This window comes from Carassius gibelio, chromosome B17 (genome assembly GCF_023724105.1).
Source record: "Carassius gibelio isolate Cgi1373 ecotype wild population from Czech Republic chromosome B17, carGib1.2-hapl.c, whole genome shotgun sequence".
Taxonomy (NCBI): Eukaryota; Metazoa; Chordata; class Actinopteri; order Cypriniformes; family Cyprinidae; genus Carassius; species Carassius gibelio.
Genome location: NC_068412.1, coordinates 23,836,696 through 23,862,723, shown reverse-complemented (window position 1 = coordinate 23,862,723; position 26,028 = coordinate 23,836,696). Strand labels below are relative to the sequence as shown.

At 35.4% G+C, this 26,028-nt stretch overlaps 4 protein-coding genes and 1 long non-coding RNA gene across 7 annotated transcripts; 3 read left to right on the top strand and 2 right to left on the bottom strand.

Annotated features, from left to right (window-relative positions):
• Window positions 1–282: 282 nt before the first annotated feature.
• On the top strand, window positions 283–5,394 carry gpn1 (GPN-loop GTPase 1). 2 transcript variants are annotated; one of them, XM_052581237.1, is made up of 14 exons: window positions 283–492; window positions 707–800; window positions 1,277–1,316; window positions 1,711–1,777; window positions 1,878–1,915; window positions 2,002–2,080; window positions 2,177–2,271; window positions 2,475–2,520; window positions 2,731–2,877; window positions 3,036–3,118; window positions 3,968–4,007; window positions 4,210–4,300; window positions 4,708–4,812; window positions 4,903–5,394. In XM_052581237.1, exons 1-14 carry the CDS (start codon window positions 310–312, stop codon window positions 4,992–4,994), a joined length of 1,200 nt encoding a protein of 399 aa, XP_052437197.1. In that variant the 5' UTR covers window positions 283–309; the 3' UTR covers window positions 4,995–5,394. The 2 variants fall into 2 exon arrangements, with proteins under 2 accessions (XP_052437197.1, XP_052437198.1); XM_052581238.1 differs by having other exon boundaries at window positions 284–492; window positions 4,717–4,812.
• Window positions 5,395–5,510: 116 nt separating this feature from the next.
• Window positions 5,511–9,159, bottom strand: LOC127976653 (uncharacterized). Its single transcript, XR_008157903.1, has 3 exons — window positions 8,787–9,159; window positions 7,733–7,977; window positions 5,511–5,644 (listed from the first exon to the last, which is right to left on the bottom strand). It is a non-coding gene; the product is annotated as an uncharacterized LOC127976653 (long non-coding RNA).
• A 1,983-nt stretch (window positions 9,160–11,142) lies between these two features.
• Window positions 11,143–15,205, top strand: stmn4l (stathmin-like 4, like). Of its 2 annotated transcripts, XM_052581240.1 has the most exons (7): window positions 11,143–11,232; window positions 12,609–12,667; window positions 12,798–12,893; window positions 13,082–13,287; window positions 13,476–13,667; window positions 13,951–13,968; window positions 14,649–15,205. In XM_052581240.1, the coding sequence occupies exons 2-7, from the start codon at window positions 12,655–12,657 to the stop codon at window positions 14,655–14,657; spliced, it is 534 nt and encodes a 177-aa protein (XP_052437200.1). In that variant the 5' UTR covers window positions 11,143–11,232; window positions 12,609–12,654; the 3' UTR covers window positions 14,658–15,205. The 2 variants fall into 2 exon arrangements, with proteins under 2 accessions (XP_052437200.1, XP_052437199.1); XM_052581239.1 differs by lacking the exon at window positions 14,649–15,205 and having other exon boundaries at window positions 11,171–11,242; window positions 13,951–14,581.
• Window positions 15,206–15,457: 252 nt separating this feature from the next.
• Window positions 15,458–16,577, bottom strand: il17a/f1 (interleukin 17a/f1). The gene is made up of 3 exons (XM_052579982.1): window positions 16,533–16,577; window positions 16,211–16,416; window positions 15,458–15,878 (listed from the first exon to the last, which is right to left on the bottom strand). Exons 1-3 carry the CDS (start codon window positions 16,575–16,577, stop codon window positions 15,650–15,652), a joined length of 480 nt encoding a protein of 159 aa, XP_052435942.1. The 3' UTR covers window positions 15,458–15,649.
• A 5,755-nt stretch (window positions 16,578–22,332) lies between these two features.
• Window positions 22,333–23,376, top strand: LOC127976540 (interleukin-17A-like). Its single transcript, XM_052581013.1, has 3 exons — window positions 22,333–22,384; window positions 22,567–22,733; window positions 23,058–23,376. Exons 1-3 carry the CDS (start codon window positions 22,352–22,354, stop codon window positions 23,278–23,280), a joined length of 423 nt encoding a protein of 140 aa, XP_052436973.1. The 5' UTR covers window positions 22,333–22,351; the 3' UTR covers window positions 23,281–23,376.
• The last annotated feature ends 2,652 nt before the right edge of the window (window positions 23,377–26,028 follow it).

Below are 26,028 nucleotides of genomic sequence, written 5' to 3'. Positions count from 1 at the left end.
ACAGTAATTGATCATTTTATTATTATTATTATTATCATCATCATCATCATCATTATTGTTATTATCATTGTGTAATTCAAATACTAATACTTAAATTTTTTTAATTTGGGAAATAAAATTATCCAAATAATAATAATAAAAACTATTTGAATGTCTCTCATCCTATTCACAATCAGTCGCGTTTTATAAAATCAAAGAAAATCCTATTGAATCTGCTTCCATCTAGTGGTCGTGTGTAATAATGACAGGATGGTTTTCGGCATTTTACGCCAGTATACTTTACGGTTAGTTTCCAGCAGTAGAAGCAGCATGGCGACTGCAGCAGCAGATATTAGCGACGGAGCTTCAAATGAAAGTGATAAATGTAAAGAAGATGGAGATAATAACCCAACACCGAGCCAGAGTTCATCTAACGAACAGAGCACAGAACCGAAACCGGTGTGTCTCATAGTTTTAGGCATGGCTGGGTCAGGAAAAACAACGTTTGTGCAGGTAAGGCTGTTTTTATATTTTTTATTATGTAACGTTAACATTTACTCGATTAAAATAAGATTCTGTCAGTTAAATATGATAAGTAATTCTGATAATATTATCTTAACTATTACGGATCATGGAGAAATCCAAAACACATTAACTTGAATTTCTGATGGGCAATAATTATTTACAAATCAACGTAGCTTATATATAGTGTTTCTTGTTTTGTCAGAGGCTCACCGCTTACCTGCACTCCAAGAAAACACCTCCATATGTGATCAATCTAGATCCTGCAGTTCACGAGGTCCCTTTTCCAGCCAACATCGGTATGTTATTGTCAACAACTTAACCTTACTCCTTTTCTGTGCTGCTTCTCGTACCTGAGCGAAAAAAGTTCAAATCCAAACTACTCCACTTCATTATTTTAGTGATTTTACAAGTCGCTTATGACACTTAACTAATTTTTTTGTGGTTGTTAGCATATAATTTTTTTTTAATTCAAATTAGAAGGAAAAAGGAAATGTTAAAAGCCAAATGAGTTGCCAAATAGATTTAGAAAATAATCTTGACGTTTTGAGAACATATTAAAAATCCAGAATGATTTGAGAGCAGTGCTTTAATATAACAGATTGGCACTGGAGCCAGGACCATGTCACAGCAGTGGAGTTACGCTCAGGGTTCATTTATTAATTAAATGATAAAAAAAATAAGATGCTTTTGGTTTTTATTGTGAATAAATGTTCATGATTGGTTGATTAGATTAATGTCAAAGATTATGTCTGATTGTGTTTTTTCCTTACAGACATCAGAGACACGGTCAATTACAAAGAAGTCATGAAACAGTATCCTTTCGGTTTGAAATGAGGCACCTTGTGCTGTGAATCATAATTGTCATGCATCATTTCACTGAAATTTGGATAGTTTTACTAAACATTTAAACCTTCACTTTACATCTTTACACAGCCCACAGTCATGGAAAACTTGAAATATTAGGGATATGTAAGATTACGATTTCCAGACCTGGACAACTTGCATATATTAAAAAAAAAAGGAAATATGTATAGTTGGTTTCTAAATTTTTTTTTTTTTTTAAATAATATAATTATGCACAGCTTTTAGTGAGTGCATTCTCTATTAAATCATTTTTTAAAATCCTTATCCAGTGAATCACAAATGACTGGAAAAGTTATAGAAATTCAGCTTCATGTCATCCGCTTGTCTTTGACTCTAGTACAGATATGGTTTAGGGCCGAATGGAGGAATCGTCACATCTCTCAATCTGTTTGCGACACGATTTGATCAGGTAGAATTGCATTTGAAGAATCCAGTAGATGGCACTTTTGTACACATTTATATCCACATACTTCTGTTTTAGCTTACCATTTCTGTCTCTCCTCTGTTAGGTCATGAAGTTTATTGAGAAAAAGCAAAGTAACCACCAGTAAGTTTGTGTTTAGTAGATTTAGGTGATATCCTTGTATATTTCTTATTGCTACAGTCTCATGCATGGAATATTCTTCTTTGCAGATATGTTTTGATTGACACTCCTGGACAGATAGAAGTGTTCACATGGTCTGCATCTGGAACCATCATAACTGAAGCACTGGTCTGTGACTCTCACTCTTAGTCTGGTTTATTGTTACTTAGATATTTCTGCATTGCTTAATTTGGAGTGTTAAACAGTATAAAGTTTCCTTTCTAGGCCTCTTCTTTTCCCTGTGTGGTTATTTATGTGATGGACACGTCTCGAAGTGTAAATCCGGTCACCTTTATGTCCAACATGCTCTACGCCTGCAGGTCAGTGTCTCAGATTAGTTTTTTTATTTCTTTTTTATGCACTATTTTTGCAATATAAACTTCACTAAACATGTTCATGTTGTTTTCGAGTTCAGTGCATATCTTAGTGTTACATTCGACTGTATAATTCAGTGTTGACGGCAGGATGAAAGTTGTCATGATTTGTGTAGATCTTACCAAAATATCTTGTTTTTTTTCTCTAGCATTCTCTACAAGACCAAGCTACCTTTCATAGTTGCCATGAACAAGGTAATGTAATAATACAATGGTTTTGCTTAATGGTATTTTCTCAATGGCTTTTGCTGATAACTGATATCTAGAAAGCAAGATGACCGATATATATATTGGATGATACATACAAACAGTTTCTGTTCAAAGATTAAACAGCAGGTTTTATCCATTGACAAGGCTGTTGGTGGATAACACATGTAAACATGTATTCCTCTGCATCTTTATCAGACTGACATCATTGATCACAGTTTTGCGGTGGAGTGGATGCAGGACTTTGAGGTGTTCCAGGATGCTTTGAATCAGGAGACGTCCTACGTCAGTAACCTGACCCGCTCTATGAGTCTCGTCCTGGATGAGTTCTACACCAACCTGAGGGTGACTTCATATTCATCATATTCTCCACTCTAGATTTGTAAATCTAATTGCTTAGAAAAACATTCAGTCATTTAGTTATTATAAGCTAGCACCATCAGAGTTGCAAGAGTGTTTTGTGCCTTTGCAGGAGCGTAACGGACTCTCTTTGTGTCCTGCAGGTTGTCGGTGTGTCTGCAGTCACGGGATCTGGGCTTGATGAACTGTTCGTACATGTTGCTGATGCTGCTAAAGAGTATGAAACGTATGTATCCCAACACGAAATTCAAACTTAGACTATTGACTAAAACGTTTGTAAACACTATAATAGAATATAAATGCTACTAATATAGCACTGTTTTCTACACTGAAAACACTTAGCATGGCCCAAGAAGCTGCTCTTCAGAAAGAATAAAAATACAAATATTTTTGGTCTTTTTAATTGGTGTCAAATTTAATTTGTATGGATATTGAATAAATTTTACCACTATAAATATATATATATATTTTTATCTAGCTAGATATGATCAAAAGACATCTATTTTAATAGCACTTTCAGTTTTGGTCTAATATTATGGAAATATGGTGCCGATTCATTGTAATGTTTATTATAATGATGTATGGGTTGTTAACCTGCACCTGTTTTCTTAATGCACTGGTCACAGTACTTTACATACATGTATTTGTTCATAATGTACATATAATTCCTACATTGCATTCTTATTTATATTTTGTACATACTCTGCTCAATTCTGTATATAGCAACTCTACTGTACATTCTGGTAATACAAGGTAACTACATGGGGTAGGGTTAGGTTTAGGGGTAGGTTCAGGGTTTGTACCTAGTTATTACATAGTTATTGTAATTACTATAATAAGTACATAGTATGTACATGAGGAACAGGACTGTAAAATAAAGTGCTACCCTTATATGTATACTATACTATATTCTTTCACTTCTGGTTAGATGCTAACTGCATTTCATTAGCTCTGTACTTGTACTCCGCATAATGACAAAAAAGTTGAATCTAATCTAAGGACAATATAGATTTATGTTTAAAGATGAATGATTGCTTTTTTATGTAAACAGTTGATGTGTTTTAATGTCTTGCAGCGAGTATCGCCCTGAATATGAACGTCTACACAGAGAGTTGGTGAGTAATCGCTGATGTAGGCTGATGTACTAGTCATAAATCAGCCACCCATTCCACAAATATCCTTCCAGCACTTATTAAACTATATATTTTTTTGAAACTATATAGATGTTATTTCAAAGGCAAATAAAAATGTCATTTTTTTTGTTCGATAAGAAAAGGTGAAGTCCGACTGTTATGAATGTTTTCATCTCACACTCAGGCTGAAGCTCAGAATCAGAAACAACAGGAGCAGTTGGAACGCCTTCGGAAGGACATGGGAGCAGTTTCCATGGAAACAGCAGTTCCTACCGGTACATTCATTCAGAACGGTCACGTCTCTGTTCATTCAAAAAAAAAAGACATTTGAAAGTCATTAATCAACTTTGATCTCTTCACATATAACGTAAGATCTGATATTTAGATGAGATCACAAAGGTGTTTTAAATTTGTTTAGAAAAGTGAGTGGGCTGAAGTTTAGGGTTGGCAAGATTTTATTTTAAGAAGTCTCAAGGCTGCATTCCTTTGGTCAAAAGTACAGTAAAAACAGTAATATTGTAAAATATCACTGTTTACTGTTAAATACATCCTTGCAGAATAGAATAAATATCCTGTTTCAGCATTCATCTGGTCTTTGAGAGTGATTCGTCATTAGCATTGTCTTCAAAATTGATACATGTATCCTTTATACACTGGCACATCTGGTTATTTTATTCTTCAAAAACCCCAGATCTTGGTGGACCCAGTGACCTCATCTTTAATCGCGGGAACCCTGATGAAGATGAGGAAGACGCTGACAGTGATACCGATGACATCGATCACACGGGTGAGGATGCTTCAGATGGTTCTTGAAGAACCATAATTGCTGTCACACCATGGAACACACATGCTTATGATGTCACTTTTCCCCCAACAGTCACAGAAGAAAGTAAAGAGGCCGGTGCTTTCAGCACTTTTCTGAAGGAGAGAAAGGATATAGTGCAGGTGCGCAACAGGAAGTCAAATTAAAGGCAGGAAATGGTCACTATGTTTGTATACTGTTCCCCATCATTGACCTTTCCACATTGAAAGACTCTAAAATAAGTTGTTATAGCTCACTTGTGGCTACTTGCTCATCCTTGCCTGCGCTGAGATTTCAGAACTGCAAATAAAGACATTTGTGTTAGAATATAAAAACAGGTTAAGGATGTATAAGCATGTTTTCAAGAAAAATGTCAGAACATAACTTATCTTTTGCGTAATATATTTATGTACACTCTACAGTCTTAATTGGCTGTTAATAAAATGTAGTATTGCCTAACAACCTGGAACAGAACAAAATCTGCAGTTTCTATTCTGACTTCCTGTACCTTTAAAGTTCACGTTTCTATGATGGGAAATAAAATATTTTTTATATATATACATACAAGATCTGCTTTGCTGTGAACTTTCTGCTGTGTCTTTTCATAATGCTCTTGGAGTAAGAAGTGTTCAGCGTGTGCTGAGAAGACGGGTGGGCAGTAGTGGATTTGAAGCCATATGGCTGAAGGATCCTGTGGGTGTAGTGAGACCGTGGGATACATCTTCACGCCTTCATGAATTAAGATCTTGTAGACCTTCACATGTGTGAAATACCACTCGGCCAGACCTTCAGCTTTCAATATCTTTGAATGAGAGTACTGGAGAGGTAATGAAAAGTCAACTTTTAGAGGAAATGACTTAAACATTTATTTACTGTTCTTTTGTTCACTGTATAGATGCTAGAATGACCTTGATTTAATAATTTGCATGCTGAAATTGCAGTCAGCTATTCAATCAGCTAAGTGCTGTTTTAAGATTGGCTTTTAGATATATAGATGGATAGATCTTTTTGGGCCAGTTATTTCAAAAAAATATCACTGCTTAATTCACCTTTCCACAAATCAAGGCCTCAAATAGGTGCAGAAATTGTAAGTTCATAATGACACTAATGTTGCACGCACTGCAAAAATGAATATCTTGCACAGTGTTTTGGTACATTTACTGGAGATGCAAAATTAAGATACGAAGTCTAAAACGGAACAAAGTTAGGTTTTCTGAGCTATTTGGTAAAAATGTATTCTTGTTTTAATTACAAACTTCTCAAAGTAAATTGATCTTTATTTAAGAATCTTTTAGACATTTACATTTGCAAACGAGACAAAATAACTGAGGATGGACTACCTTGTGTGATCAAAATGTAAAAGTAATTCCCATATTCTAGTGGTTAGGAGCAGATGTTAGAACCTGTTTATTTTAATAAGATTATATAAAAAGATCTGTTGGCAGCTGTATTTTTTTAACTTTATACATTTAGAGGACATTGTTGTATTATGTGCCCTTCAATTTATGAATTAAATTATTAATGTAATTTAATAAAACCTGCAAACAATAACCTGCACACATATAAGGATTTTTTTAAATTGTGGTGATTGATTGTCACTATAGGCTACTTCAAGACTCATTCATTGCATCATTGATTTGTATTTTCTCAGAGGATTGCTTTAATAGTAGTCGTCTGTGCTTTTGAAGACATTGAAAGGTCATATTCTCACTGCCATAAGCTCCACTCGGTGCAACTGCAGACTCTTAACTTCAGTCTGTAAGTTTCTAGAATAGAGTAGTCGTGAACAGATGCGTGCACGCTTTGGCTGTGTGGGTGACTCATCACAATCTGAGGCGTGTAGGTTGTGTGGCAAACCTAACAATGGCAGATGCCTTTGGATTTTCACAGAGCGTGAGTCACTATGTGGTTGAGTTTACCAGCGCTCAATCTTAACACCACCCTTGCATGCTGCCACCACACACATACACATACAAATTCTCGTTAGCCAAACATAAAAGGAGAAAGGATGAGTTGAATGGAAGCGGGAAGTGTCAGGACGCCTACTATAATTGCATGCCTGGGAGGAAGATCATTGCCTGGTGAAATGCAAAAGTCAGTTATAACTGGTTTCTACCGGTCCAATGTTAACGGTCAAAGAGGTACAGTATTTCGTAATTGTTCATTCATAGACACCACTGCACTGCTTGGATGGCAGTAATACTGTATAATACTGTACTGTGCATGCACTTGATGGCCAACAAATGCTTTCCAAGAGAGGAAAGAATAGAATCTGTTACTATTGCATATTGGAACATCGGAATGACATATTATTATTATTTATGTGTATAGTGCATTCATGTGCATATTCATGTGTATAGTGTGGTATTCAAGGAATACTGAATAATATTATGCAACCATTCACTAGGATCCATTGGTGAGCAAGTGATGTATGCTACATTTTTCCAAAACTGTTCTGATGAAGAAACAAACGCATCTATATCTTGGATGTCCTAAATAAAACTTCAGCAAATTTTTATATTAGGGTGAACTAGTCCATTATTAATGCATGCCATTGTGGACCATTTTAAGACCAAACTACAAAATCACTGCCAAGAAAAAAAGACAAAAATTTATTCAAGTGCTACACTTAATATTAAGTGTAATACTTCACTGTATTGAAATATCAAGTGCTACATTTAATAGTAAGTATGGTAGTATGCTATTCCAAACTTACTGATTATGTGATGAAAACAAAATAAATGGATGCCATTCACTGAATTAAACATACACTGAGGTCAAGTGGCAACAATAATAGCATGTTACTGTTTAAAACACTCATCATGATATTGCATTGCTGCTTCACATACTATTTTTAAGAAATAGCAAGTGCTGTTCAGTACACCATATTCCATTTTCAACATACCTGAAGTCTTTATCTTTTTTTGACTGTATGTGATGTCATCATCTTTTGTTCTCTGTTTATTTCTAGTAAACAGCATGTTTATGTAGATTTTGTTGACCGTAAGTCCAGGCCTGAGAGATACTGACATCCAGAGTTAAAAGCCATGAGTCATGCAGCACGCGACCATTAGAGTGATGTCATGTCCTGAGTTTAGAGCCTGCAGATATGACCTACTCTCCCATCACACTGAGCAGAGCGCTTCGCACCTAGAATAAAGAATCAGATCACGTAGAGCTTTGACTTATACGTTTAAATTCGAAATGCTTTACAGCTACAAATGATACATAATGGATTGTAACATTTGGACATGTGGATTGAATGTCAAGGCTGCAGAAGAAAAGTAGAGTTCTAATGCCTCAAAAATAAATTGTACATTTATTGCAACATAAATCGACTTGGTATTTAGAAAAACAACACTTGTCCTAAGAATGTAATTTAGCAACAAAAAATCAACATTATTTAGTTGACCTTGATATATGCCACTGTAGACAGTTTTGAGACCAAAATACAACATCAATGCCAGGAAAAAGACAAGCATTTGTGCATTTTTGACTCAAAACAAAGCAGGACTGTGAATTATTCATTGTTTTGGTCTGTATTATTCAGGAGGGGTGTGTCAGCATGAGCTCATCACAATATGTTCTAATATAATTTAGCTGGAACACCGTAATATTCCTCTTAAGCAAAGTGTTCCCATCAGTCATTCTGCCACCAGTAGACTGATGTGTTACTGATGTCAGGATACTGAACTGCAGCTGTGCTTTACTGTGTATGTATAAAAATGATTTAGAAAAATGAAAAGTATTCTGTATAAATCTCTTATGCTCCATTATCACCAAATCTTGAACTTAGTCTTTTTGTTTTGTTTTTCAACTTGTTTTTGAACAGTAAAAAAACATTATTTGTGGATAATTTACACAGTTTTCAGATAAAAACTATGATCAGTTCCAAAAAAAAAATATATATCCCAAAACGTAAAAAAAAAATTGCGTTGCAAGTTTTTTTTTTTTTTCACCTGTATGGCTTGTGCTTGTATGCATGATTAGCTTCATCATCGTCATCATCCTCACTGCTGTCAGGTCAGATGTGAACTGGAAACTGCATCATTCTGACTTGAGAATCCAGCGCACCGCTCCTGATTGGCTGGAAATGACATCATAGCAGGGTTACCAGAGATGATCAGGCTTTCCTTGCGGGCACATTGTTTTCTTTCAGTACATCCCCCACCCTTATTTTCAGTCCCTCGTTGTCACTCAGCAAAGGATTTTGATGCACCTTTTGCATACAATTCCCAGTATGTGTTCTTTTTTGTCCTTCATGTCTGTGTGAATCAGTTCCAGGACCTCGTTTGCTGCATTCTTTTCTCTGTTGCCATGTGAAAAGGAAAAATCCTGTATCTTTGCACACGACTCTCAACCTAGCAGACAGCTGGATGACATCATCGCTAGAGCACTGCCGTCTCCCCTCCCCCTGTGGCCCCCTTCAGTGATCACATCCAGCATATACGAAACCCAACACTCCCCTCCAGTTTACATGGTTGGCACATACATGTGCTTATATAACATTTTAATGTATTATTAACTGCAAAAAAAAATAATTAATTAATTAAACTAAACAAATAATTATGCAGGTTTTTATTTTGCATTTATCCATGTGCATTGAGTTCCATTGTTCTATTCACTTACATCTTGGTTGGAGATGTATGGCAGGTAATTTAGTTTCGTTTGATATTGTAAGTGCCTGATGTCAGTGTTCTTGAAGCCACTGGGAAGTAAAGTAGGTACAGTGTGTTCTGTTCCGCCATATTCAACATCCATATCAGACCGCTGGGAATATTTCCACCTCACCTGAGAGACCTCTAAACTGCAAACAGGTTCAGATAAGGGCCTTATATGGATGCTGAAATCATCAAAGAGTACCCTGCACATTACTGGCCACATTCACACGGCAACAGAATTACAGTTGCCAGTCTTGTATTTCATTAAAGGGATAGTTAAGCCCCAAATTTTATTTTTTGTCATCATTTACTTAGCTTCATGTTGTTCCAAACCTGTATGAGTTTCTTTCTTCTGTTTGAATGCAAAAGAAGATATTTTGAAGACTGTAGATAACCATTTGCTGGTAGCCATTTACTTCCATAGTAAAAAAAAAACAAAAAAAAGCATGGAAATCAATGGCGACCATACTCTCAGAACAACACGCTTCTGTGCATTTAAGTTCTCCATTCTTTACCGAGGTATAAAAGCTTCCGTCGGTTAATTAAGATTTAATAGATGAAGCTGCGCCTCAACTGAACTTTTGTATTTTCAAATGTGATACAGTTCATACAGACTGTATTCAAGCCTCTATAATACAGCAACGTGCAAAACTGCGAAGTCTTATCACATTTGACAATACAAAAGTTCAGTTGAGGCGCAGCTTCATCTATCAAATCTTAACACACATGAAGGTATGTGTATGAAAAGGAAATTTTGAGACTCAGTGCGGTTGTCAATTTAAAAAATATCGACATTGTGAATAGAGCCTTTTACAAATCCCATACTTAAATGTCATAAACCTCATGAAGAAACTATGAACTCTTGAAATTAGAGATGCAACAGGCATATATTAAATATAATCTTGGTTGTAAAATCAGGTTTTTCTTCATAAAAGGAATGCAATGTTCTACAAGCTGTTTTTGGAATTGTTAAAACACCAGTAATTGATTTGGCACAGGACCAGAGCAACAGATGGGCCATTGACAGACTGTTCAAACAGGCCCAGTCTGCCCGTATCCAGACGAGCATGTTGGCAAGGTTACTGTGTCATAGTCATCAACAAGACTCCAGCCATGAGTGAGTGAGAAGATGACACATAAATCCCTGTCCTCCTCCGTTTTTAGACATGACATTTCGAACAGCTCCCCAAACCAGACAGAACTGGATTAGCAAATGATGCTGCACGTAATTAAATTCAAAACTGAAATGAACTAAAAAATTTATTAATGGATTCCAAGTCTTTATTTGCTAAGGAATGACATAAGGGAAAGCAAATGAAATAATCTTTGTGCTATTTTTAATAGCTCCAAATAGCCAGTTTTCCATTAAAAAAAAAAAAAAAAAAAAGAAAGAAAGAAAATATACTAATATTATTCAATATTTCTTAATTATTTTTGTTTTACCACATTTAAACATTTAAGAAGAAATAATGTTTTCTCTGCATAAAGCTGCAGAATCTATGCTCTTTCTTTCTCTGAAACCAGCTTTCAACAAAGAGTTAACCACCCCCTATCTGCACTCCAAGGCATTCTGGCCCATCAGGAGCCTGCATCCCTCTCGACCAATCAGAGTGCTAGGAGGTGATGTCATGCTTTATCTAGCAGAGGTGGTGCTGATGCTGCTAGGCTGAGCATCCAAACAGCAGCAGACTGTCAGACTGGACGTCAGGGAAAGACTCTGACAGAAGATCACAGCACACAGCCGGTGAGTTAAGGTAATATTGTATACCATAATCTGTTGTACTATTCTTTTGCAGGACAAACGGAGACTGGTGATCTGTTGGACTAAAGTTTTATTCACTATAGAAAGATACAATAATTCTATTTTTGCTCTGTTTTTAATAGCTTAGTAATCTAGTTTGGCATTTCCTTAGATTATGTTGTATTGGAGATTTTCATGCTTGCAAGATTTAGAGCATGCAGTCGAGTTTATCAGCCTTTTATATGTGCATAAATGCATATATAAACATGATTGTTTTGGGATTTGCGACTGTTAAGTGTCTTAATAGCATATCAGAATCAATTTAGCAATTGGTCTTGTGATATTGTGCATGAAATTACATTAGTCTAAAGAAAAGATGTGCATTGCATAGTGTAAAGTGCATATTTGTGTCAGGTGAAAAATAGCTTTGTGGAAAAAGTGCATTGCTAAATTTAAAAAGGCAATGTAGGGCAAAGTGTGTATTTGAACACACAATGGACTTAGAGGTCCTGCAGTGAGCGTGCTAGTCTGCGCTGTGGGTGGTACTGAGAGGTGAGATTATATAGTTTGTTGGTGTGCAAAAGGCCACAGCCCCTTCATAGAGCAGCACTTCCTTTGCTTTCAAAACAACAAGCGTTTATTCCGATCAGAAAGCAGTGGGAGGTTAAAAAATGACTTGCTTTGTGAGCTACAAACAAAAGCATGTGAATTTTTTATTTGTCTAATGTAAATGACAATGCTAACAGGGTTGTCTACCAAAGCGTGTATTATTTATTATATCAGCTGTGTTGCTGGCATCAGTAAATTAGGAGGGTTTTCACTTTGTGTGCATACAGTGTGTTAGAGAAAATGATGCATTGTGGAATCAACAGGTTTGCCTATTATGTTATCAGTTGACCCCTAAAAGTTTTTAAATGTTTTAAAGAATAAGCCTTTGCATTGAAAATGTCAGAAAGTTTCAGAGGTGTTAGCGGGTGCAGCAATCGTGAGCGTGGGAAATGAGGGGGCACAGCAAGGGCAGAGGCAGGATGAACAAGAGAGACTGATAGAGAAGGCACGTAGGTTGAGAATCGTACACCCTGAACAATCCTAATTCATTCATGCTGTCTTCTGCGAACGATTGCCATCAAGTATATTACGGGTGAATTTATTTGCTACCTATTTGTTTTGTGAATTTAAATATATAAAGTATGTATACTACTATGAGCTTAGATAAAAAGTGCTTTTTTAGTATAAAGGTTTGATTTGTGCTTGTTATTCACAATCTGCATTCGCTTGTGATGCTAAACCTTTATGCGACCTTTATGTGAGGACAAAGACATCCAGAGGAATCGATTGACTGTGGTTTCTGATTACATCATCGTTTCTCTCTCCTGTAGGATCAGCTGAGTTTGAAACGCCTCAGAGGACTCAGAAGAAGGAAAAATGACTCTTGCAGGTGCGTGTACATCCAGCTGCTCGTTCGCATGTGAACTTGCGAGTGTTTAATGGAGCTGAAGGAATGATGTGTGAGCACATGGCATCAGTGATGATGTTACCTCAAAATAACTCTGTCTCTCTTTTTGCAGCATACAGAGAGAAGATGAAGGAGCTCCCTCTAGTGTCTCTCTTCTGCTCATGCTTCCTACCAGAGCCTCGGGAAAAGCCCACCAAGAAAACACAAGGTACCTCAAGTCACCTTTAAAGGTGTTAATCTTGCATCGTTTCAGATAGATTTCCTTGTTTTTACATATTCCAGTGAGCTAAATGGAACATTTTACTGTATTTACAATCAGTTCTCAATTAAGTAGTTTAAAATTAGTTGCATTAGCATATATCCTTCAAATCAGTCATTGTTGATTTTCTGTTGTAGATGTTGTGGACCTCAACCTGGGCATCATTAAAGACATGGAGGTGATCGAGCTAAACAAGAGGTCATCGGGCCAGGCTTTTGAGGTCATCCTCAGACCTCCATCCTTTGACGGTCAGAGGGAATTCCATCCCACTTTCCCACCTCGCAGAGACCCCTCACTGGAGGAGATCCAGAAGAAACTGGATGCAGCCGAAGAGAGAAGAAAGGTAAGGAACAGAGATGTTTTTGTGGACGATACTCTCAGTATCAGTTAGTTAGCAATTAGTAATTATTCAGTTTTAATAACTTTAGATTAAAAGATCTAATATTTATATTTTATTTTAATATAATGCAACTGTACCGATAATGGATATGCTTCTATTTGAGTCTCATATAAAATGCATTGTCTCTGCAGTGTCAGGAAGCTGAACTTCTGAAGCACTTGGCTGAGAAGAGAGAGCATGAACGAGAGGTGGCCCAGAAAGCCATAGAGGAACACAACAACTTCATCAAGATGGCCAAAGAAAAGCTGGAGCAAAGAATGGAGATTAACAAAGAGAACCGGGAGGCCCACATCGCTGCCATGCTGGAACGTCTTCAGGAGAAGGTACAGTGGATTTTGACATCCAAATCCAGTTCCATTTTAAAGGTGCAGTGTGTTATTTCTGCACAACTAGTGGGACAAAATGGAATTGTTAGATGTTTGTTTGAGCAGCCCAACATAGTAATAAAAAGCACAGTTGATGGCATGAGTTTAGGGCGAGATCATCTGAATCAGTTTTGCAATTTCATTTGGTGCCACTAGGTAGACCTTTTCAAATCTTAAACACTTAAGAGTTAATTGGGCTATTATTTAATAGTTCTTCTTCTTTTTTCTTGTGTTTTTCCAGGACAAGCATGCTGAGGAGGTGAGAAAAACAAGGAACAGATGGAGCTGGAATGGCAGTAGAATGATATGAATCAAGAGCATTTCTTGTCCAGAATTTTCAAGAGAATCAACAAAACAAGGCCTAGCTAAGAAAGGCTGTTTTTTTTTGGAATTGGAAATGATTCGAAGGCCTATCATATGATATTTGAAGAGAAAGATTCTTCTTGTCTGCTGCCAGGCGAAGCACTGGATGTTGAATTGGGAATCAATTAGAAAATGCGAAAAATTCGTTTGATTTGTTTGCCGCCAAACTGTGTTCATGAGTAAATATCTATCCCTATAGTCTTTAATAATGGCTTTGCATGTACTGATGGGATATATCAATAACGAACGACAAAACAGATGTGTATTTGTGTTGTACTGCTGTGAATTAGCTGTTTGTAACAATGTCATTCAGTGTGGTCATTTGTACTTAGTACTGTAGCTTGGCTTTGTATTTATGTGTCTTAGTTTGTGTTGGTTTCTTGAAAGGATCATTAGCAGAATAATTGTTAGTTACCTGACAACAAATAGTGTATTAAATAAAAGTGGCCGATATCAACGTTTTAATGCTTGCATGCCGTGATACACATGATAAAACTTGTGAAAAGCCATTTGGTGTGTGACCGTGTGGTTTTTGTCCTGTTATTAATTGCTATATCTCTGAACTTTATGTTCCAGGTGCCTTGAGATCTTCTCACAACACATGCTGATCATATCGGAGACCATTCACCAAAGGACTGTCTATCACGCTGAGCTTATTAGCTTGGATCATAAGAGATTAGGACTCTGAAACCAGATTATGATATCGCTATATCATTGTGAGGTACGATGGCCATGTTGTCAGATGAACAGAACTGGCTGGCCAGCAAAGATTGTGATGGAATCTTTACTACCTTAAATCTGAGAAACGCAGAGACGTGTTTGTCTCTGCAATGAGCTTGTATGCCATTAGTGCCACAAAAGAGTGAATGTGAGTGGTAACTTTGTGTGTTTCTGACTATTTGGATGACGTTTGGACGGTTTCATGTACTTTGCCCCTGTGGATGCAGTCAGTTTGTCTTCTGTTCTGTCTTTAAGGCTCTATTTTTTGGTCAACTGCTCAAGCTTTTGCCGCTGTACATATGTTCACTTGCCTCATGATCAGCTGGTTCCTGATTTGGCTATATAATTCTGTACAGAAATTGTGATATATTTTAGAGGCCGAGGGAATTAAAGGACTGCTGGTATAGTTTTATCCTGGTGACTTTCTCATTATTGATTTTTTTAGTTTTTTCCGAAATATAAAAAAAATAGACCATCAGAACAATATATATTTTTTCTTATTTATTGCATCAGTCCTAACATTAACAGTCAATAAATAAATACTTAGTACAAAATAATTAAAAAATAAAAATAAAAATCCAGTGAAAATAAATATCCTACATTTGAAAGCACATGACATAAATACATTAGATTATTAGATGGATCAAGTCGGGTGAAGGGTTGAACTTGAATTGTACTATTGGCAAATATATAATCCATAAAATATCATGAACAAATATATATCCTACATTTTGCAAACATGTATACAAGATAATAAATAAATTATAAAGTCATAAGTCTTAACCCTTACGTTCTGGATTCGTATTACACTAATGATAAAAAGATAAAAAATCTATAACTCCATCAGGTCCCACATTTTAAACTTGTTGTACATTTGGACGAACGCAGGTGCATCCCACTGCAATGGTTTTGTACTCAAGTTTTAAGGAGTAGTTCTGCTTTTCTCCTCGAATTTTCCTCAAGACCATGATTTGGGTGTAAATGGGTTTGGAATGGAAATCCTCAGCGCCTCCTAGCAAACATCCAGTCAGCGAACATTTCGCCTCTGCGATGCTAGAAGGGTACAGGCTGTCATCATGTGTAAACCTATGAAACAATATGAATCATGTGAAATTTTAGGTAAGCGGGTTGCAACAGTCATATTCTACACACGTGTATGTGGATGTGATACTGAAATGACAGTTCATCTTCATCAAATCATACAAAAATGAACATTCCATAAAGAACCATTTCGGGTTCCGCAAAAAAACTTTTTTTAGTGAACAGTTCTTAGTGTGAAGAATATTTTAATAATCAATAGAACCTTTTTCCACAATAAAGAATATTTTTGTGGAATGGAAAAGTTCCATGGATCATGAAGTTTCTTCAATAAAAATAAAGAATCTTTCTTTTTAAGGGTTTATAAGTCAAGGTCTTACGTGTAGGTCCATGGAGAGATGGAGTCGTTGTTGATTGGATGGATCGGGTTGGCCGAGGATTTGAACTCAGGATCCAAGATCAACCGGTATGATGAGGATGGAAGGGATTCTTCTGATGACTTGTGGTTTGCTTTCTTCTGAAGAGGTTTTGAAGGTGCCCCCTCAGCTCCAAGTGATATTAAAACGAGCCCCATCATACAAGCCACCTGTGAAACACAGACATTGTCATTTCAGACTCAGTCGTAGTAGCATTGCGACTTGAGCAGCAAAAATCCTTAGGAGATAGTTAGCAGGTCGTCTTCGACATTTCAGCAATACTTACCATGAAGAACTGGATGTGTAGCGCTGATGACATAGTTGCATTCATTTGACCTCTGATGTCTTCTGTCAGTCTTAGGTCTCGCTGCTCTACATTTGAAGTGGTATGTGCAGTTTATATAGAGAGGCCTGTTCGCGGCGGTGTAGGTGCACTTCCTGTGATGAATTCTACCCTTTGATGGTATTTTATGTTGTCAATTTCAAAGTGTCAGCAAAAACCACTTTGAGTGCATTGTCACTACAATCACAGTGCTATTTTCATTTCCCAATATGTGGCTGACAAAGGGGTTTTATATACAATATTTAAACTCATTATATAATAAATAAATAAATGCATGTTGGTAGAGATTTTCTCAGAACTAACGTCATTTTACCACCCCATGGAGTTTGATGCCACCACAGGAAAAACAATTAAAAAGATAATCTCCACTTTTTAACCCACAATTCTGACTTTTTTACTCACAATTCCGGTTTTTATATTTGCATGCATTTCTAAGAAAAAAAAGGCAGAATTGTGAGATACAATCTCAGAAATCTACAAAAAAAATCAGAATTGCAAGATTTACAGTAAACTCAGATTTCTGAATTTTTTCTTGCAATTTTGTGTTCATATCTCACAATGATATAGAAGCTTGATTCTGCAATGGAATAAAAAAAAGTGATTTAAACTTATCACCTCACAATTTTCTTTCAATATTTATTTTAAATATCACAATTCTCACAATACTTTACTTCTTAGAATTGAGACTTCTTCAGATTTTTTCTTCCCAGAAGAGATATAAATATATGTATATCTCACAGTTCCAACCTTTATCTCACAATTCAATTCATTTCTGACAGTTGCGAGGGAAAAAAGAAATTCCCAATTACAATTCTTATTTTTTGTTTCATGGGTGAAACGTCCTTCCACACTTTTCTAAGCCTGCTATTAAATATAACCAACAGGACATATTTAGAGGATGTATGAAGTCATTGATGTCATACACATTCCTCTTACATTTTACAAACAGAAAATTATTTTTGAATAGATTTTGGTCAAATATTTAGTAACTTTTTATTTCACAGAAATGCTATTTTGTTTGATATTCCGTTAATGCAAATATATTCATACATTTTGTGTTTTTGAAGTGTCTAAATACATAGCAACCATTAAATACCAACATAACCTACTTTCATTGACCGCCTTCTCATAATCACTCAGATCAGAAGGCATATATTAGTATGATGAAATAAATTCTTGCTGGGTATGATTCTGTCCACTATACGTCAGCTCCCACATTGCCTTCTGTTAATGCCAGCAACCTCAATTGACATAGTTTGCAAAAAATCATATCGACTTGAAGACTTCCGCCCTAGTGTCTGTAATGGCTTGCATGTCTCCGATGCAGAGTTTCCCACCGGTGCTGGTTTACGATTGCGTCAGTTGCACAGCAATTGCGGTTTTACCCTCTACTACTCTGAAATTTCTAAGGATTGTGGGGAAAAGACAATGCAGCATGTTCGTGACTCAGAACTGAGGGCGATGGACATGCAAGTGACAGTAATACAATAAAAGTAATCCCCTAAAACAGTATGACAGCAAAAATTAGTGTGGTTTGTACTTTATTCAACATGTACTGTGTATTATGATTTAACTTAAAGAGACAGTGCCACCAAAATGAAAATTCTGTCATGTCATTTGAAACCAGTGTGACTTTATTTAATCTGGAACAGGAAAAAAAAAAAACAAATATGATGAATGCTCGGGTCTAAAAAAACATTGGACCCCACTGACATTCATTTTATGGACAAAAAAATATATATATGTTCCACTAAAATTTGTAAAAAAAAAAAAAAAATTATTAAATTATTAAATAAAAAGCCGGTGACAGATCTTTCATTTTTGAATGAAATAGTATGCCTTTAAAAGAAATACCATGATTCATCATCTTAGATCATTAAACTCCCAATGTTACCTAAAAACCATTGGAAATGTGACTCAGGCCTCTGACCTACTTCTTGGCGTTTCAAAGGGTCCAGGAATCTTAGATCTCCTACTTTATTACTCATGAATATGGTTTCCGTTACTTAACGTCCAGGAATAGGGGCTTTTATAGTGACCCACATAAGACCACAAATTTGGAGAATCTTTAAAAGAGCTGAAATCAATGACCTAAATTTCCACACTACATATTAGTTGCATCATTTGCATCATTTTCATCACTTGTGAGATTATTTCCACATGCTACTCTAGATTTTTACTACGGAAGGCATATTGTAATTATTTGATTCCGCATTGCCAGCTGATTAATCACAAAGTGGGAGAACCTTAAAGTTTCATATTTGAATAAGACAGTGATGAAGTTCAACTAAAAAGCATTAGCAGCTCAAAGCATAAGAAGCCATTTTTATTATTATTATTAAAGCAATTAATACTCTTATATTGTCAATGGTTTTCTTTTGGCTAATGTATTTTATTAGGGTGAAATTACACAATACAAGGCCAACTGATATGTCTAAAAAGATCTTTGCTACATTTTCCTTTTACCAAAAGCAGAATGGTAAAATGAGGTCAGCGATTTGCTGAGTAGCTTCCGCTCATGTAAATGGTTCGTCATCAGTCAATTTGAAAGCAAGTTGAGCAACCTACACAGAGAGGATTCCCGCATTGGGAGCTGCCACATCAAAGAAAGGCATGTCAGTGGCATAACTCTTGGTTTAGCCACAGGGTGCCCATGATAAAACTGCCCATTAATGGACATCACTCACTCAAACCCATTAACTGTCATCTTTGCAAAATGTGGTTTTATACTTTTTGAATGGCTGCTTAATTATTCCTAAATGAAGCATTTATAAATGTAAGATTTAAGACACACTTTTCCAAACAAACTCACATTATACTTAATCAAAATATTTCAAAACAAATACACCAAATTCAGAATACTGACCAAAAAAGGAGCTGTCTTTGCTAATGTGAATGGTTATGTGGGTGGTGAAAATAGGCCGGTTCACACTGTAGTGTTCAGATGCTATAGATCTCACCGCATAGAGACACTGTATCTTTGAAAACAATCTATCAAGAGCACTTCTCACTTTGATGCTGGGATAAGCTCCCATGCATAAGCACATACCAGCCACAGCGTCTATATAAGAATAAGCATGATTTACATTTTGCATGTATGCTTCTGCATGACGGAATTTCCAGAAAGACTGTTGAGATGGGAAATAGCTTAATGATCACTTTAGATTTTTGGTTTTGATTTTGGCATGTATTTGATAAAAGAGAGCATTGCATTGTTTTGTCATTGTTTTTGCTCATTCATATAGTTACAAATATTTGTTGATACACTGGCATAGCCTGTTTATTCATGCATTGTATTGGTTCAGTACTGATCTGAATCAAATGAGAGAAATGCAAAGACAGTGAGTAAAAGTAAAGTTGTAACATCATTTTACAGATGTATACAATTACATTCTGTTCTTTTCCATATAAAAAGTTTAATTTGTGGAAAGAACAAACATGGCTTCAACAATGTGCATTTAATTTGACTAATTTGCAATGGTTAAATATTCTAACCAGCATAAATTCCCTGCTCAAGGTTTCCAGCTAACAAAAATATGCTCTATGAATGTTTTGTTAAGATAACAATTAAAGGGTAACTCCACCCCAAAATGAAAATTTCTTACCCTCATGTATTTCCAAACCCGTAAAAGCTTTGTTCATCTTCAGAACACAATTTAAGATATTTTGGATGAAAACCTGGAGGCTTGTGACTGTCCCATAGACTGCTAAGTAAATAACACTTTCAAGGTCCAGAAAAGTATTAAAAGCATCGTCAGAATAGTCCATCTGCCATCAGTGGTTCAACGATAACGTTATGAAGCGTCGACAATATTTTTTTTGTACGTAAATAAATATAATGATAAGATAATGACTTTATTCAAGAATTTGTATCTTCCGTGTCACTTCACATCAGCGTAGCAGCATTTTGGCAAATCTGAGCTGTACGCAAGCAGCGTTATTTTTGTTTCATTAGCATACAAAAAGTATTGTCACCACTTCATAACATTACGGTTGAACCACTGATGGCAGATGGACTACTCTTATGAAGTTTTTCATACTTTTCTGGACCTTGATAGCGCATTTTACTAGGTAGTCTATAGGACAGTCACAAGCCTCCCGGATTTCATCTAAAATATCATAAATTATGATCAGAAGACAAGCTTAGCTTTTATGGGTTCGGAACGACATGGGGGTGATTAATGAAAGAAAATTTCATTTTGGGATGGAGTATCCCTTTAAGCAATAAAATAGTTATTTTTGAATATTCTCTGAATGTTCAAAAGCTCCAGTTTTATATGTGTAAAAAACTTTTTTTTTTATGGTTACGTGAATGTTAGAGACAACATTAAGGGGGACGTTTCATTTCATTATCAATAAGTTTTATTTTTAATGTTCTCTAAACCATCTTAGATGAACATCTAACTAAAATGTTTCTGAAAAAAATATTCCATAAATTATGTATAATAATGTTTTGTTTTGTTGTAACAATTTGAGAAATTAAAGACGAGATAACTTAGAATGAACATTCTATGACTGTTATTAGAAGAATGTTTGTCCATAACTTTGCCATCATGTAAAGCAAATTTCCCTGTTAGCTGAGTTAGTGGCTGTCTAGTTGGTGAAAAGATAGACAAACTATCCAGTAAAATTAAAGGGGTAGCTCTCTCAAAATTGAAACTTGTGTCATCATTTACTCACTCTGGTCTTGTTTCAAATCTGTATGACTTTCTTTCTTCTATGGAACATAAAAGATGATCATTTGAGAAGTATCTTCTATGGATGACATCACTGGTAACCAAAATAGTTTGGTTACCAACTTTCTTCAAAATAGCTTTTGTTGTTGTTGTTGTTGTTGTTCCACGAAAGAAGGTTACACAACATTATGGTGTGTAAATTATGAAAGATTTTCTTCTTTGGTTAAACTATCCCTTTAGATAACAACCAACAGTCTTTAAGGTGGTCTTAGTTGTCTCATGGGTGCAAACCAACCAACCGTGATAGAATACAAGCATTCAGTGCTTGTCTTTTGTGCTTTCTCAGTCAGAAAGCAGGAAATGTATGTTTATTTTTAATAGGAAATATATTCATCCATTTGGTTTATCCATTAGGCTGACTGTAGAAACCCATCATCACAAAGACCAGATAAAAACCTTAATTCATCATTTAAGAACTTTTAATCTTGCAAAAGTGTCACTATAAAAAAAAGGAAAAACAAAGGGTTTTCATAGTTGTTAATAAGACAGATACAATTATATGTTTTTAAAGAAATTACTATTTCACTGTGACTATATTAATTGTATTAGTGACATTCAAATCCATTTTTCAGTGTATTAAACTGGCATGAAATTAACGCAAGTTGCGTTTAATAAAAAATTCTAAATGATTCTCCATGCGTAAAACCTAATCAGACAAGACACAACCAAATAAAGTTCTGAAGTGTGACTAAAAGATTGATCAGAATCCAAAATCTTGATAACTCACCCCAAAAGCCTGATTATTATGATTCAGCATTTTTTGTTTCCCACTGAAATTCGGTGAAATGGATCCGCAACAATGCCAACATAGACTGATCTTTAATCCGTAGGTCAGATTACTGGCAGTGAGAGGAAAAATGTAGGTCTAAACGTAGCATCAATCACCTATCAATCTGATCTGATGAGGGAATCCAGGTCAGAGGTAGGCCATATTATCTATGCAATCACGATCAAGCATTGCATAAATAGATGGGGTGAAAGAGAATCATTTTCACATCACAAGAGAATAGGAAGAGGGCATTAAAGATGTTTCTGAGCTTCTTCAACGCCAAATACATGGTGAGATGATAACTTAACTCTGTTAGCGATGCTAATATGCTAGCACTATATGCTTGCTTTACTAGAGATTAATCTTTTTAGAATGAAGTTTAAATGTAATATGTGGTGAAAAAAAGAGTCCTCCGCTCAGAAATGGTTTGATTTCAATGAAATATAAGAACAGATATTGATTTTTCTTTTAGGTCATGCTGAGCTGTGTGCTGGCGAACCTCACATTGGCCAAACAAGGGCAGAAAAAAATATGTGACACTAGTTTGACGATTTCCAATGAGATTCATGCCTCTCTGGATGCAGACTCAAAGGGAAATGGCAACATCCACAACCGCTCATTATCTGCATGGACCTGGATGTAAGTTAAAAAGTCAATAAATGATACATTCGCCAAACTCAAAAGTGAATCAAAAAGTACTTGGATTTAGAATTACAGAGGTAGAATGATGTTTAAATGTTTTTTGTCTACGCAAATCATTTACAGTTCATGGCATACTGAAAGTTTGATGATGTACTGTATTGTTTGGGAGGTTAACATCAAGCTAGCTCTCATGGCTACTATGTGAGCATTTTTAAGATACAATGGGCCATGTGACCTCAGTGCGAAACAAAGATAGGTCTTGGTTAGTTCTGTGGGTTTTATCTCAGAGCAATTATAGCTTCTTGTTTTCTCTGCTTTCAGACCGAAGTATTCACCACGCAGAATACCACAGGTCATCTTTGAAGCCCAGTGCAGTTCAGAACATTGCACCCTTCCCAATGGCGTGGATATGAGACTGAACTCATTGCCCATTTATCAGGAGATCCTGGTGCTAAACCAGGATACGGAGGACAGGAAGTGCTTCAGGGCGACTTTTGAGAGAGTAATAGTGGGCTGTACATGTGTGTGGGCCAAATCCTCCTAAAATTACTTGATTGTTTCCATGTTAGAACTTATTTATTTGTTCCAAAGAAGCTGCGACTTTTAATATAGTTCCCGAATTAAACTTGTATTAAATTTTGCATTTATTGATTTGGCAGACACTTGGCAGATATTTATGTATTTAGTATTATTATAAAATATTTAAACATATTTTTGATAGTTTTATAGTAATCATAACATTTATCTATTACTGTCACGATCTTTATTGTGAACTCTCTGAAGTCTTGAGGTAGTTAAACATCGTAACACTTTATTTACATTTTTGGATTAAAATTGTTTTGCTGAAAAAAACATAAAATAAAAGAAATACCAAAAAAAAAAAACATGCTGTCCAGCTAATTAACATATGTGTGAATATTTAGCAAATTTTTCCTTCTGAACGTTCTCTGATAGTTTAAAAATACTTTTCTTGGTTATGTGCATGTGAAGGGATCATTCCATTTTATGATTTTGCAAACATACAGGAACGTTACTTTAGAATTTTCCATGAACATTTTGCAACAAATTTAAAAACAACAACAAAAAAAGAAAAGTTAGCATTTGTAACATTTTTAAAAATGTTAGACGAGCATCCAACTAACTTACAGTACTGGAAGAACGTTTGTTCAAAACGTTGATGTTAATGATACATGGGGCATCATTTTGAGCAATTTTGCCAGGCAACTTTTTTGAGTAAAGTTTCTTGGACACTATCTCATTGAGAATAGATAACACACTTCTATAGGGATATTTTAGATCGGTCGTGGCTCCTGTGTCATACCTGGTTGTCCATTCATGACAACATTGCTCAAAAAGTTACCCTGTGTCTCATCAGCCTGAGAGAACCTCGCCAGAACATTAGCCAATCTTCTGAGAACATTCTGTGTTAACTGGGTAAACTCTGCTATATAATATACTTCTATCCAATATAGAAGTTGCATTTAACATATATTATAATACACGAGTATTGTCTCTTAAGTCTTATCAGAATACCCTGTTGCTGAAACAGCATAAGGAAGACAAAAAGTGCAGCTTTTGAGAGAGTAATAGTGGGCTGTACGTGTGTGTGGGCCAAAACCTCCTAAAATTACTATGTTTCCATGTTAGAATGAACTTATTTATTTGTTCCATTTATGTATTTAGTATTATTATAAAATATTTAAACGTTTTTGATAGATTTATATTACTCGTATCATTCATCTATCACTGTCACAATCATTATGTGAACTCTTTGTAAGTCTTGAGGTAGTTAAACTTCTATACGTTTTTCAGAAACATTTTTGGATGTAAATGGTTTTGCTGAAAAACCATAAAATAAAAGAAATGCAAAAAAAATATGTGTGAATATTTTGCCAATTTTTCCTTCTGACTTTCTCTGATAATGTAAAAATATTTTTCTTGGTTATGTGCATGTGAAGGGAGCATTCCACTTTATTGCAAACATACAGGAACGTTACTTTTGAATTTTCTCTGAACATTTTGCAACAAGTTAAAAAACAACAGCAAAAACAAAGAAAAATTTACATTTTGTAACACTTTTAAAAATGTTAGACGAGCATCCAACTAAACATTTGGGTGGGGGGGGGGTTCTATGAATGATGCATAAATCATTATCATGTGATGTTTTGTTAAAATCTTTAAAGACTAGATAGCTTACAGTACTGGAAGAACGTTTGTTCAAAACTTTGATGCTGATGATACATGGGGCATCACTTTTTCGAGCAATGTTTCTTGGACACTTCGGACAGCCTGAAAGAACCTCGCCAGAACATTAGCCAATCTTCTGAGAACATTCTGCGGTAACTGGGTAGACTCTGCTCTATACTATACTTCTATCAAATATAGAAGTTGCATTACACACATATTATAATACACCAGTATTGTCTCTTAAGTCTTTATCCGAATACCCTGTTGCTGAAACAGGATATGGAAGACAAAAAATGCTTAAGTGCAACTTTTGCAAGAGTAATAGTGTACGTGTGTGCAGACCGAAACTTCCTAAAATTTCTTGTTTGTTTCAATGTTACAATATACTTAATAACTTGTTTCAGACTTGTGCTTTTACATGTGTATTAATGTGCACTGTAATTTTAATATTTTAAGTTATTACTAATATTTCACTGCTGGTTATATATGCTCTATATCATCATATATGTGATGAATAAAAATCTTCAATCTTGAATCTTTTGTAGACAAAATAGTTCCTGAATTACAGTTTTATTATATATTTTTGTTTATTAATTTAGCAGAAACTTATGTTAAAAAAGGAAAAAAAGAAAGAGTAATGAAACACGAAATTTTTATATATATATATATATATATTTGTATTTGACCAATTAATAAGTGACAATTAACATTTTATGAATTTATGAATATGTGTATAATAGCTTGTCACTGGAGAAAAACTGGGGAACAGTTTGACCTTATGTATGCCTAAAAGCTGCATTAATATCTTAAAATAGTAACTTAAAAATGTACCTATAAAGTACTACTATAAACCGTTTTTTAACCTTGATGTAAAAAGCTGTACATAGCTACTGCCCCAATGAAGGTGTGGCACCCTTAAAATTTTATTTTATTAACCGATGCTTTAGTTAGAAGAGAGAAACTAGTTGTTATATAATAAAGTAACTAAATAGCAACAATTGCATCTTTAACCACATGTCAGGAGTCAGGACGTGGATGTGGTCTCTGACACTCAACACTGTACAGCCCTGACAAACATTCACTATGGTAACCATAGTATCTGTTA